The 13,969-nt window shown below is 44.6% G+C and overlaps 1 protein-coding gene across 1 annotated transcript in view; it reads right to left on the bottom strand.

The window, feature by feature from the left end:
- USP24 (ubiquitin specific peptidase 24) overlaps nucleotides 1–13,969 on the bottom strand; it is a gene marked incomplete at its 5' end in the record, with an annotated part of 141,451 nt that overhangs the window by 56,749 nt on the left and 70,733 nt on the right. Inside the window, 8 exons of the mRNA XM_040470368.1 lie at nucleotides 459–687; nucleotides 803–898; nucleotides 3,659–3,756; nucleotides 7,078–7,233; nucleotides 8,281–8,374; nucleotides 8,524–8,609; nucleotides 13,070–13,243; nucleotides 13,332–13,430. Of these exons, the coding sequence (XP_040326302.1) occupies nucleotides 459–687; nucleotides 803–898; nucleotides 3,659–3,756; nucleotides 7,078–7,233; nucleotides 8,281–8,374; nucleotides 8,524–8,609; nucleotides 13,070–13,243; nucleotides 13,332–13,430 (1,032 nt within the window). The remainder of the gene's footprint in view (nucleotides 1–458; nucleotides 688–802; nucleotides 899–3,658; nucleotides 3,757–7,077; nucleotides 7,234–8,280; nucleotides 8,375–8,523; nucleotides 8,610–13,069; nucleotides 13,244–13,331; nucleotides 13,431–13,969) is intronic.

Genomic DNA, 13,969 nt, shown 5'->3' on the forward strand with positions numbered 1-13,969 from the left:
CTGTGACACAGAGACTGATCTCCACGCTCAGGCCTTCAGACACCTGCCACTCTCCCCTCCCACACTACTCTGTGAACGACCCCGTGGCCTTCCCTACAAGCTCTGTTCTGTCTCTCTACCTTTGCTCACACCTGCCCTCCTGCTGGAACAATTCTCCATGCTTCGCCATCTGTAATCTCTCCTATCTTTGAGGCCTAACACCAATGCCACCTGCTATGTAAAATCATCCATGACAGCCACGGGTGAAGGCGATTACTGTTCTTATTCTGAAGGCCTGCAAATGTTATGCCCTTGCAGCACTCCCGCAACCCTTGATGGTTCCCGTCTTGAATTACAGCCATTTCTGCACTAGTGGTCTCTTTCTTGCTCACTGGAAGTTCCTTGAAGGCCATATTCATGTCAATAACTTCCTTCAAAGAGGAAAGACGCCACACTGCTTGAATGTACAGATCGCTTACTTGTATCGCAACTCGCGCAGCAGGGATGATCTCCTCGACCCTGATAGAAGACCTGTCGGACACGGACAACTGTCGGTAGGAGGACTTCTCTGGGGTACCACACAAGGACATCTGCCTGCTTGTCTGCCGGCTGACGTTTCGGAATGGGCGAGAAGAAAGTGCTTCTATGCCGTCTTTGGTGAGGTCTTCATCTAACAACGTGGGCATTGTTTGCCCAACAAGTAAGAATCTTCAAAGGAAACAAAAAGCTACATTTATTTGAGGTCATTTCATAACTACTCAAAATGATAGGGCTTGGGAAGAAAAATACTGCCTTGGGAGACTAGTAGGATGTATTTACCTACCTTGCAAGCTGTAGGCAGATGGAGTAAACTCCCTGCCTTGTTTCATAGTCTACTTCTGAGGGGATGGAATCCCTCTGCATGACATTTACAACCAAACTTAAAAGAAAACAAAAAGAAAAGGGCAGAATATGAAATAAAGACTTGTATTTCTTTCATAGGAAATTTTCTCTAAGTAATTTAATTGCTCATGTAAATGTTATCAATTACTTACAATTTCTACAAGGTCCTTACATACACATGGACCAGACGTATTTTTAGCAATGATTTCCCATGACACCTATAACCCTCCTGGTCCCTTTAGCATTAGATTCCTGCTTAGCCAAAAGATAAAAATTTTGGATAGTCCTCCTTCTCGCTAACTGCTATGAGTTCACTGATTAACCGTTATCCTATTACTGGAACTAACAGTTAAAAAACATACCTGGGATTGGTGAACTCAATAAAGCTATCACATCCGCTACAATCTCTACTCCTATAAAGGCTTCCTAACTGTTCTTCCTGCTTCTACTCCTGACTCTCCACCCCCAAAATCTACTCTCAAAAGATCAGAGTGATCCTTTTAAAATATAAGTGAGATCATCGCACTGCTTTGCACAAAATCCTCCACGGCCTCTGATTTCCTGCAGAGAAAAAAGTCTTCAGGCGAGCCTGTAAGATTCTACATAAGCTGACCTCTGGTTATGTCTTATAGCCTCATGTGTCCCTGTTCTGCCTCCTTCCCACTACCCCAACTACGCGGGACTGCTGGTCTCCAAAGGTACCAGGTCTGTTTCACGCAGGGGCACACACTGACTGCCCTTCTGGACGGCTCTCCCCCAGGGATCTCCAGGTCTTGTTTCCTCACCTCTTTCAGATGTTTGCAAAACATCACCCCATCAGTGACACCTTCCCTTATCACCCTACTGAAAATTACAACCCTGTCCGCCCCCTCTTGCTTGTCTCATTTTTGTCTACAGCTCTTCTCACCTCCCGACATATGCTTTTACCTTTATTTCTTTACTGTTCATCTCCCCCCTCTAGACGGTAAGCTTCACAAGGATGTGGAGTTTGTCTTATCTGTTCACTGCTCTGCTCTCAGTGTTCAGAACAATGCCTGACATGGAGGTTAACTGACATACAAAACTAAGCCGGCAGTAAAACGCCTTCACGCCAGAGCTCTGTAAGCGGAAGTGAGTAATCAGAAATGAGTGTTCACTGAGAACACCTCTGCGATTCTGAAAACAAATAAAGCTCCAAGTGGTAGGCCTTCCATACGCTTGGGGGTTCTTTCAAGCCCGTTCCCTTTAAGGTCTCGGCTCAGCCTCTTCCCCACAAGGCCTCCCACGGGAATTCCTTCAACGGTCCTCCGGCCTTCATGGCTTCCTCACCTGAGGAAACGGCAGGCCTGCTTCTTTCCAGAGCAGGAGAACTTGGCCCCAGGGATCATCCCTTTTCCTTTGGTCGTTCTTTTTAAGACAGCCTGCAAAGGCAACCTAGGCTTCCCCGAGGTAAAAGCAAGGCAGAAAAGCCAACTTTCCCCTCAGCTATTCTTCCCTTCCGGTCACTGTCACTGTCACCCCCTTCTCTGCTCACCATAAAGCAGCGGCCTGCAGTCTGACTCCACCTCCTGCCCTCATGCTCACCGCTGAACACTCGTGCCCTAACGCCACTCACACACCACTGGCCCCTCCATGTCTCCAATGCCGCTCTCCGCTCCCCTCAAGGGCATCGCGGCCAAAGCATGCACTTCACCTGACCAACCACATCCGTCCCTCTTGATGTCCCGCGCCCTCCATCTCCTTCCACGCTTACTTCCCACACTGACCAAATGTTCACCATTCGCTCACTGTCCCAGGCTAGGAATCACAGGGCCATTTCGAAATCTCCTCCAGTACTTCTAGTCATAAGACTTGCCCATGTTACCCTATAAATGTCAGTTACCGGCGCCCTACATTTACAACCTGTTACTCTGCTCTGGGCCACTGCCACAGCTCCACAGGGCTCTCCCTGCCTCTACCTCTCCCACTTCTATTTACTCATCGTCCCCACTGCAGCCAAAGCGAGCGTTCCAGGCAATGCCTGGCTCTGAAACCTCCTGTGTTCCCCGGTCTAAAAGCTAAGGTTGAAGTTCCTCAGGGTGGCCCTACTTTACATACATCTCTCCTTCCGCCTGTGCTCGGGACCTCCCCAGGCTACTGTGGTTCCCAGGACAGGCCACGCACCTTAGTGCCTATGCTCACCCCGTCCTCTCTGGCTTAGCGGGCCCTCTCGTCACGAGCCCCCTAGGGGATGACTGCTCACTTCTCAATTCCCAGCTCAAACGCCACGTTCTGTGAAGCGCTTCCTAATCTTATTATCCCATGAAAATTTAACCACTTAAGCACTATCTTCCATAACCTCTGCCCCCGCCCCCAAGGGCTTTCTATTAGCCTATTAGTTATTGTTTCTATTATTTCTATTAGTTATTGTTTGCTAAAACCATGAACTGCTCTAGGGCAGGGATGAGATCTAAGTTATCTCTGCATCCCCAGCACGAGTGCCTCGTACAGCACTCGTACGTAACAGCATTACCAGGAATCACATTCACCTGGTGTGAAACAGAGGTGGGAATGAACAGAAACAGATCTGCTTCCTCTCTTCTTCAAGAATTTCCTCCACTACCAGAGGGAAGGAGATGTGCTGCTGCCGGTTCTCCAAAGAACCAAAAGTCACAGAATGAATTCAGGTGTTCCGAAGACTGAAACGTCACTCCTGATTATACCTCTCATGATGCTTCACATAATACCTTGTAGGCAGAAGCAAGGCCTGGCAGGAGAAACCAGCCACAATAACTACACCCGTTCTCTGCAACTCGTGTAACATCACAGTGAGACTAACCTCAACCCTCCTGCTTTGAGGAAGTTCTCACAGAAGGATTTTGCACAATTTCTTGCCATGTCATCATCAGCTGTTGGCATGAGTTTGGAGCTCAGAACCTTGAAAACAGATAAATACAATTAATCATCCCAACATTTCCAGCAGAAACTACTCTTTCACTAAGTCAAAGAATCAGATAACTCGAGTCTGAGTCTCTTTAAGTGCTGCATGCTGTTCCCACCCCCCCACCCCAGAAGTATAAGGAGGCTAATGTGTCGCAATGGAAATATTCACACTTTCCAAGTTCTATTCGCTTGGCAAGAGAAATCTGTTTTGTTGAAGGAAGCTGGTGTGTTCTTTTCACGAAACCAGCAAAAGTGGATGTCTCAGGCTCTCAGGCTTAGATAAGAGCAGGGGCACCTGGGTGGCTCAGTCGGTTGAGCGTCCGACTTCGACTCAGGTCGTGATCTCACAGCTCATGAGTTCGAGCCCTGCTTCGGGCTCTGTGCTGAACGCAGAGCCTAAAGCCCACTTCAGATTCCGTGTGATAGGCTACATATGCTTTCGAAAAAGTATATAAAGTTTTATAAAATAGCCCATTCATTAAAAATGTTAGACGAGGGGCACCTGGGGGGGCTCAGTCAGTTAAGCGTCCGACTCTAGATTTTGGCTCTGGTCATGATCTCACAGTTCATGGGACTGACCCCGAGTTGGGCTCTGCACTGGCAGTGCGGAGCCTGCTTGGGATTCTCTTTCTCTGCCCCTCCCCTGCTCACTCATGCATGTGCACGTGCGTGTACACTCTCAAAATAAATAAATATTTTTTAAAAATGCTAGACGAGCTCTCTAATAATGATTCTCAAACTCTTATTTATTGAGCACCTACAACAAAAGAGGATGAGGCTGTTAGCATGCCTTCTCTCTTATATCTCACCCTGCAGGTGTTATGTGTTTTACTGTACACGACTGAGACCCAAAAGGCTAAGTGACTTCAAACTCCCTCCTACATCTATGCTCCTTTTATGACACTGACACATGTACCTAAAGGAAAGCTTAACTGAAAATTCTGGTATGGCAGATATTATTTCTAGTAAATAATCATACTATAGTATGAGACTTAGTAAACAACTGCTTATTTAGTTATGATTGAAAATTAAAAAAAAAAAAAAGACCCACTGCCTCAGTTTCCTCAAGGTATTTAAAAAAAATTTTTTTTTTAACATTTAATAATTTTTGAGAGACAGGGTGTGAGTGGGGGAGGGACACAGAGAGAGGGAGACACAGAATCTGAAGCAGGCTCCAGGCTCTGAGCTGTAGCACAGAGCCCGATGTGGGGCTCAAACTCACGGACTGCGAGATCATGACCTGAGCTAAATCGACCCTTAATCGACTGAGCCACCCAGGCGCCCCCCCAAGGTATTTTTAAAGTAGATACAATTCAAGATCCTTCTCAATTCTAGAAAAGTCTGTTTCTATGAATCCATGGGTCGTATGTGCATAGATTTTTAGCGTGGGATTTCTTTTTTACAGATGCTATCTTCCTAAAGTGCTCTTTGGGTAACAGGCTCTTCAACCTTAGATTATGAGCGTTAACAATCCTTTTCTAATCCTTTACAGTGTTTTTCTAATCCTTCCTGTGAGCGGACAGCCACATGCACGTACTCCTCATGCTCAATGGACAACAATGTAGTAAAGAAGGAAAACTTCTTCAAAGGAATGGGTATTTGGAATATCCACTTTGAAGCTACCTAGTAGGCAAATGTAAGTGGAAGATTGAAATGCAAGGGAATTAGCCTTTCAGGAGTCAGTAAAAAAAAAAAAAAAAAAAAAAAAAAAAAGTGCTTTTGAAAGTATTAGGTTTTCCAAATGTTTTGTGTTAAAGCAAAAAACAACCTATCAAAGGATTTCCCTGAAACTGTGCTGGAGGTATTTTACAACCACTGTCCTTGGGCTGTAAGATGTGGCAACCTAGGTAGTTGGTGACAAGCCAGATTCATTGTCATGCCATTCCGTTTTTCTAGGTGCTCTCAAATGTGGGTGTTAAGGTTTATACTTTAACTTTTCTGAGACAGTCATTCAAAGGCAAAGGATAAATCTGGCAAGTACTGAAAAATTTATAAGCTTAAATTGACCAAAAATTAATTGGCAATTCTGCCTTGGAATATTAAACATTTTTAAATGTCCACATTAAATAAAGACATACTTTATTTTAAAAACATTTGCTAAATATTTTCTCATTTCGAACCCCATGTGTTTTTTTCACAAGAATGATTACTTTAAGGCCAATATGAAATAACACAGCTTGAACACACAGGCAATAAGTGATGCAGAAAAATGAATGAATAGAATGACACACTCCAAATTAGACTGTCAGATGCAATAAAACTTGGGACAAAACAAAATCATTCGGGGCCTTATCTTCTCCATACCGAAAATGGCAAGAGGGACTGACCCTTCGCTCTCCAAGAACGGGACTATTTCCACCTGCTCACTCTCCCAACGGTTTGCTCTCAAGACTCAGAGAATGTAGCCTCCTTACGTTTCACTCAAGATTCTGGAGCAAATATCTTGCCTTTTCAGCGGTCATCCTCTAGCGACCACAATGACTTGCATACCTTATACAGTTATCAGATGTTTATTGAACTAAATCTACTAGTTTAAAGCTACTTTGGGGAAAAGAGGGTAATAAACATGTACTTTCGTTTAAATTCTTCTAAACCTTTTTTTAAAACCTTGAAATAAGAAGGTTAATGTACTTCCTGACCATCCCCTCGCTGCTTCATTTAGAACAACAAACTACAATCGGTCTTTAAAAAGTTAGGATGAGGGGCGCCTGGGTGGCTCAATCGGTTGAGCGTCCGACTTCGGCTCAGGTCATGATCTCACAGTCTGTGAGTTCGAGCCCCATATCGAGCTCTGTGCTGATGGCTCAGAGCCTGGAGCCTGCTTCCGATTCTGTGTCTCCCTCTCTCTCTGCCCCTTCCCTGCTCATGCTCTGTCTCTCTCTGTCTCAAAAATAAATAAAAACGTTAAGAAAAAAAATCTAAAAAAAAAAAAAAAAAAAAGTTAGGATGCATTTAGTAATGAGAAGACTGAGGATAACAACTCGTGTTAGACAATTCGCTAAATTTCCAGAGGAAGACGATGGCGTATTTTACTACGTCAGGCTTCCTCACTATTTATTTAGATGCTGTTTTGCAACTATAACAACATACATAGGTATAAAGTGAAAAAAAGCCTGAGCATCTTCTAAGGCCCCAAAACAACAAAATGTTTCAATTTATATTCTGTTTCTTACTTTTTTTTTTGAAATCTAATTTTTTCACAGATCATCCAATACAAGTAGAAACCTATTTACTTATCTCTGGTATCTAAACGCAGGAATCTGCAAACGAAAATGAATCTGTCCAAATGAAATGAAAAGAAATGAGCCTTCTTACTTCTAAGTTGTAGAGCACTCGGAAGGTGGACATTCCCGGAGCAAAAGAGCGAAACAGACTTTCCAAAATCGAGCTGGCGCTTGGCTGATGCTGCTGCTTTGAGGACAGGGATGGAGACTTTGAGGACTGAGAACTCGTTTCGGACAGTAATGTTTTCTAAGTTTTTCAAGAATGAAAACCAAGAATATATGTGTTAGAAGCACAAATTAGAGAGAAACACATCTTAGTGCGTATTCTAACATTCTTTTCTCTTTATTATAATTGCACCAAAGAAATCTTCTATAAATCAACCTCGAAGACACATAGCTTTGTAATTACTAACAAAACATCAAATTCCATCACACAAACTGTACGTGCTCAACAGCGTTCCAACCCTACCATGAATGCGTCTGAGAATGTCTTCCAGGCAACACTAGCAAGGTCATTTTTATTTGCTTCCGTGTTTTTAACATCTGCACTACTAAATACCGGTAATTAAAATTATAAGATTGTAGAAGTGGTAGTTTTGAAAACGTTTTTAGCCAGTACTAGTGATATGTTTTAGAATTACGTTAATTTTCTTCTCCCCACAAATAATACCTGGGCCGTGTATGACAAGACCACGAGCTGATCTAAACCTTTAGCCACTGGCAATGTGAATGCATACCTTCTAACGGCTTTGTTCCACATGAACTTATTGAGAACATAATTAAACACTATTACAGATAAAATACAATTTCAATACATAATAAAATTCTTGAGGAACAACATTCTAGAAATTAAGATGAACTTTAAATATCAGCTGTGGAAAAAATGAAATGATATAATTATGCCAGCAACTCAAACACACACAACAATCACATTCAGAGAGGCATCATGACAGAAGAAAAACATCTTTGCTGAATCAGAACTAGAGTCTGATCTTGGACAAGACACTTCCTCTCTCTGGGCTTCAGTTTCTTAATACAGAACCAGAACAACATGGAAATACATGATATTCAAATCTCCTCTGGTTCTAAAACTTGATGTCGTTACTGACTCTAGATCTCTTAAAAGTCAACATGAAGTTCTGATTTCCATTTACAGTGAAAGTAATTTTCTAAAGAAGAGCTGTTATGGGAAAGATGGCATCACATGGCCTTAAAGTGATTTCCGGTTGTATTTCTACTGAATCATGACATCAAATTTCCATGCCAGTTAGGTAACTGTCCAAGATGCTTATACCTTTCTTCCTAAAGAATCAAGTTGATCCAGGGCTTCCTGAATGGCTGGGTCAGTGGGTATCAACAGGAGAAGCTTTCGTACGCGTAGAGTTATCCTGAAATTTGTCACATACAAGTTTTGTCATGTAAGTCAGTTTCAAGAACAAAGTCATTTGTTCCTGACAGATGTAAAGTAAAAATACGCTGGGCTCCCTAACTTTAATAGCTTTCTCTTTTTCACGCTTCATAAATATTTCCATCATACCTTGGCTCCTCCAGATTGGCGAGCTGGTAAAGCATGTCAAACACATTACATACAAGTGCCATCACAACACCAGGGAGGGACTTCTCCTGAGGAAAAAAGCAAAATATAAATACAAACTGACGAAAGAATTTTCTCTTTTTCTAACCAAATAGAAATATTGTGCCAACAATAAAATGACTAATTCTGAAAGACTGGCCACTACAAAGCTTGAGGGGAAGAGCGTGCTTACCTGCCCTACGGAGCAACACCTGGGAACAGACCGGCGGGACCACTACCTTCTAGTGCGTCTACTTACAGGGCTCTCTCCTACCCGCCTGCAGGTGAGGGGCTAAGGCGCCAAAAGGCAGGCAGTGGAAGAAAGGTAAAATGATGGGCAGGTATAATGAAGAGAATGGAGAGTAGACACCATTAAAAGCTGATCATGGCTCATCAGGAGCAAACAAGGTAATGAAAGATTGAAGAGCAAAATCATAGTAGTACAAATGTACAAACACACACAACACGTAGAAGAGATGTAGATGTAATTAAAGTACTATTTTCTGGTTATAAAGTTAAGAAACTAGACATCGCTACAGAATGTCATTATACAAAGGAACGTTTTTAATAAATTCAGAATATAATTTGAAAATGTTAAGCTTGAAGATGTTGTGTACAGGCATACTTCAGATATTGCAGGGTCAGTTCCAGACCACAGCAAGAAGCAAATACTACAAGAGTCAAGTGAGTTTTTGGATTCCCAGTGCATATACGTTTATACTCTACTGTAGTCTATGAAGGGTATAGTAGCATTATATAAAAAAAAAAAAAAACAAACCAATGTATCGTGTCTTAATTACACTTTATTGCTAAAAAAATGCTAACCATCATGTGAGCTTTCAACGAGTCATAATCTTTTTGCTGGTGGAGGGTCTTGCCTGGATGTCGATGGCTGCCGATGGTGAGGGTGGCGGCTGTGCAGGCCGAGGTGTCTACGGCGATTTCTTAAAATAAGACAACAATCGAGTTGGCTGCACTGATGGACTTTTCCTTTCACGAACAATTTCTCTGTAGCACACAAGACTATCTGATAGCATCTTACCCACAAAACTTTCAAAAGTGGAGTCAATCCGGGACATCTGGGTGGCTCAGTCGGTTAAGCATCCAACTCTTGGTTTAGGCTCAGGTCGTGATCTCATGGTTCATGAGTTCGAGGCCCACATCGGGCTCTGCACTGATAGTGCTGAGCTTGCCTGGGAGTCTCCGTCTCCTCCCTCCCTCTCTCAAAAATAAATACATAAACATTTAAAAAAATGGAGTCAGTCCTCTCCAACCCTGCCGCTGCTTTATCAACTAAGTTTATGTGATACTCTGAATCCTTTGCCGTCCTTTCAAAAATATTCACATCTTCACAGGAGTAGATTCCATTTCAAGAAACCACTTTGTTCATCCATAAGAAGCAACTCTTCCTCTGTTCAGGTTTTATCATGGGATTGCCACCATTCAGTCCCACCTTCAGGTTCCGCTTCTAATTCTAGTTCTCTTGCCCTTTCCACCCCATCTGCAGTTACTTCATCCAGGGAAGTCTTGAACCCCTCAAAGTCATCCGTGAGAGTTGGAATCAACTTCTTTCAAACTCCTGCAAATGTTGTTATTTTGACCACTTCCCAAGAATCACAAATATTCTTAATGGCATCTTAATGGTGAATCCTTTCCAGAAGTTTTTCAATTTACTTTGCCCAGATCCATCAGAGGAATCACTATGGATAGCAGCTATAGCCTCAGGACTTTCAGACTTGAAAGTGGAAATGAATGACTCCTTGATCCACGGGCTGCGCAACGGATGCTGGGTTAGCCGGCACGAAAACAACATTCATCTCGTACATCTCCATCAGAGCTCTTGGGTCACCAGGAACACTGAGCAGCAGTATTTTGAAAAGAGTCTTCTTTCCTGAGTAGCAGGTCTCAAGAGTGGGTTTAGCAAACTACGTTGTAAATAAACGTGCTGTCACCCAGGCTTTGTCGTTCCATTTACAGAGCACAGAAAGTGTAGATTAGGCATCATTCCCAATGGCCCTAAGATTTTCAGGGGTGAAGGAGCACCGGCTTCGACTTAGAGTCACCAGCTGCATTAGCCCCTAACAAGAGTCAGCTTGTGCTTTGGAGCTTTGAAGCCAGGCACTGACTACTCCTCTCTAGCTAGGAAAGTCCTGGATGGCGTCTTCTTCCAATAGGAGGTCTTTCATCTGTACCGAAATCTGTCGTGTAGTACAGCCGCCTTCATGAATTCTCTGAGCCAGATCTCCTGGAGGACCTGCGGCAGCTTCCACAGCAGCGCTTGCTGCTTCCCCTTGTAATCTCGTGTCATGGAGACGGCTTCCTTCCTTAAACCTCGTGAATCCACCTCTACTAGCTTCAGACTTTCCTTCTGCGGCTTCTTCACCTCTCTCAGCCTTCCCAAGAAGTGAGGAGAGTTAGAGCCTTGCTCCGGATCAGGCTCTGGCTTAAGAGGATGCTGTGGCTGGTCTGACCTTCCATCCCGGCCACTCACACTTTCTCCGTATCAGCAATGCGGCCGTTTCCCTTTCTTATCCTTTGGGAGCTCACTGGAGTAGCACTTTCAATTTCCTTCAAGAACTTTCCCTTGCACTCAAAAGTTGGCCAAGCGTTCGGTGCAAGAGGCCTAGCTTTCGGCCTTCCTCACTAAGCTTTGTCATTTCTGGCTCTTGACCGAAAGGGAGACACGTGCCGCTCTTCCTCTCACCTGAACGCCCAGGGGCCACAGCAGGGCTATTAAAATGGTGGCCTGATTCCAGGACTGCTGTTGTCTCAGGGAATAGGGAGGCCCGAGGAGGGGGGGAGAGAGAAGGGGAAGAGCTGGTTGTGGAGCAGCCGGAACGCACACAACATTTACTAAGTTTACCGTCTTCTATGGGCACAGCTCGTGGTGCCCCAAGTAGGGCACCACAGATCAGGGGTCAGGGACCACAGATCGCCATGATAAATGTAATAGTAAAAAGTCTGAAATGTTGTGAGAATTACCAAAACGTGACACCGAGACACAAAGTCAGCAAATGCTGTTGGAAAAATGGTACCAGCAGACTTGCTTGGTGCAGAGTTGCCACAAACCTTCAATTTGTAAAAAAAACCCAAAATCTGCCAAGTGCAATAAAGTAAAAGGATGTTTGTACATTTTTTTCTGTTGTTAATTAACTGTCATAATGCTACTCTTGAATGGGATCTTCCTTAAATTCTTAATATAAGTACGGTTACTTAAAAAACAAACACATTATACTAATACTGACCCTGAGGAGTGGAGATCAATGGCAAGATTATGCTAAAGGTAAAAAAAAACATAATACACAAAGATCTTGTAATTGGAAATAAGGCAATATGTGTATATATATACAAATATGAAAAAAAAAAAACCTTCACATGCTATTAGAATACCTTTACATAGGTCTGGTGTGATGTTCCTTGTTGGACTATAAAAGCTAAGAAGCACAGCCAGTCTCGTTGGTTTTTATCTCTGGTGCCAAGCTCGGTCCTGACACAGAGAGGGTACAAAGTACACGGGCTAATTTCAGGAAATCACTCAAAAAATCCTGACTGTGTACCTTTTATGTTCTAGGCACTGTTTTAGGTGCTGGGGATACAACAGTGAGCAAAACGGGCAGAAGTCTGCTCTCATGGAGTTTATACTTCACTGGGGAGAGAGAGACATTACATAAGACAAAACACACGGTACGTTAAAGAAAACGTTAAGTCGGGACGGGAGATACGAAGTGCAGGGCTGGAGCTAAGAACGTAAATAGGATTGCCACCAAGAAGGCAACATTTGAGTGAGAGCCGAAGAACGTGAGAAGGGACCACCTGGATATTGGGGAGGAACGTTCCAGACACAGGGACGAGCAAGTGCACGGACGCTGCTAAGTATGAGGACCAACGTGGAGGCCAGTGCAGCTGGAGGGGTGGGAGCGAGGCGGGGCCAAGGGAGGAGAGTCAGAGAGGTTCCACGAAGGTCTGTGAGGTTGGCCCTGTGGGGCCCGGCAGACCCTGGCTCCTACTCTGAGATGAAGTCCTGGGAGTCTTTGGGCTGAGGGTGGCACAACATGACTGCTGTTTAAAAAGACCCCGAGCTGCCAGGCACTGTACAGAGAAGAGACTGGGAGAGCAGGGAGGCACTGTTGGAACACTCCAGGCGAGGTATGGCGGGGGCCTGGACCGGTGTGGAAGCCATGGAGGCAGACGACAGTAACTAGGTTTTAGGTGTATTTTAAAGGTACAGTCAACAATCTGCTGCAACCCTGTCTTCACTCGGCTGTCAGGACTCGCTTGGCTTTCCCCTTCCTCTCTGGCTCTTCTGTGGTCTCCCCTGCTGGGTCCTCTTCACCCTCGATCTCTATACAAAGAAGTTCCCTGGCTCGGTCCTTTGGCCTCTTCTCTGTCTACGCTCATTCCCTTAGGAACCTCATTGGTCAGGACGTGTCTGGGAGAAGAGGACCCGGTCATCCAAGTCTCTGGGGGCTTCCTAAATTCTGACTGGTCACCTGACTCCGGCACCCCGTACCTGCTCCATGGCGTACGATGAGCTAAAGGCCCCACTGCCGCTGCTGCTGGAGCTGGTCGAGGAGTCCGCGGAGCTGCCGGATGGGGTCCCGCTGCCCGAAGTCTTCACCGTGAGGATCTGTTCATCAGAAAAGCCCAGCTGGTGGAGGAGCTTTTGATCTTTATTCACGGTCAGCTGCAAAAAGTGGTTTCTTAATTACTGGCAGGAAGAGGAAGGCATTGACAGCAGGCTGAAGGGCCACAGAGTGTGGGTTTAAACCTACCAGACTATCGTTTGTAAATATCTGTATGTTGTCCACAGGTGAGCACAACTGCTTGGCTATCTTCCATCGCACGCTCCCTATGGTTTCATTACTGTGAGCCTGTACGACAAAATTAAACGCTGTTGGGAGTCTTTTGTTTACTTGTCCGTTTAAACAACTGCTAGTGAGCACGGACTACGTACCAGGCACTGTTCCAGAAGCTGGGAACAGAGCAGAGGACCCACGGACAAAACTCCCCGCCCTGTAAGGCTTCCCTTCCGCCGCAATTCAATGTCCTGTCTTCCCACCCCCCATGCCTCACCATCTCCTGTGAATCAAATCTCGAGTCCTTCTGCTGCTGCCGTCTCCACTCTTTCCCGTTCTCTCTACACTCCCCTCACACCAGCCACCTTGCTTGTCACTCAGTGAGCCACGCAAGTCCCTCGCCAGGGCCTCAGTACCTGCTGCTCCCTTTGCTTGGAATGCTCTTCCGCAGAAACTATTTGTTGTCACTTCGTTCCATCTTTGTTCAGATGTCACCACCTTGGAGAGAACTTCCCTGCCCATTTGATGACATTTCACACATATGCGTTGGCTCTCTACCAAATTATTCTGCTTTATTCTTATTCTTTAGAACACTCATCACCACCTGATGCTAT

This window comes from Herpailurus yagouaroundi, unplaced genomic scaffold (genome assembly GCF_014898765.1).
Source record: "Herpailurus yagouaroundi ecotype Mexico unplaced genomic scaffold, PumYag 77, whole genome shotgun sequence".
Classification (NCBI taxonomy): domain Eukaryota; kingdom Metazoa; phylum Chordata; class Mammalia; order Carnivora; family Felidae; genus Herpailurus; species Herpailurus yagouaroundi.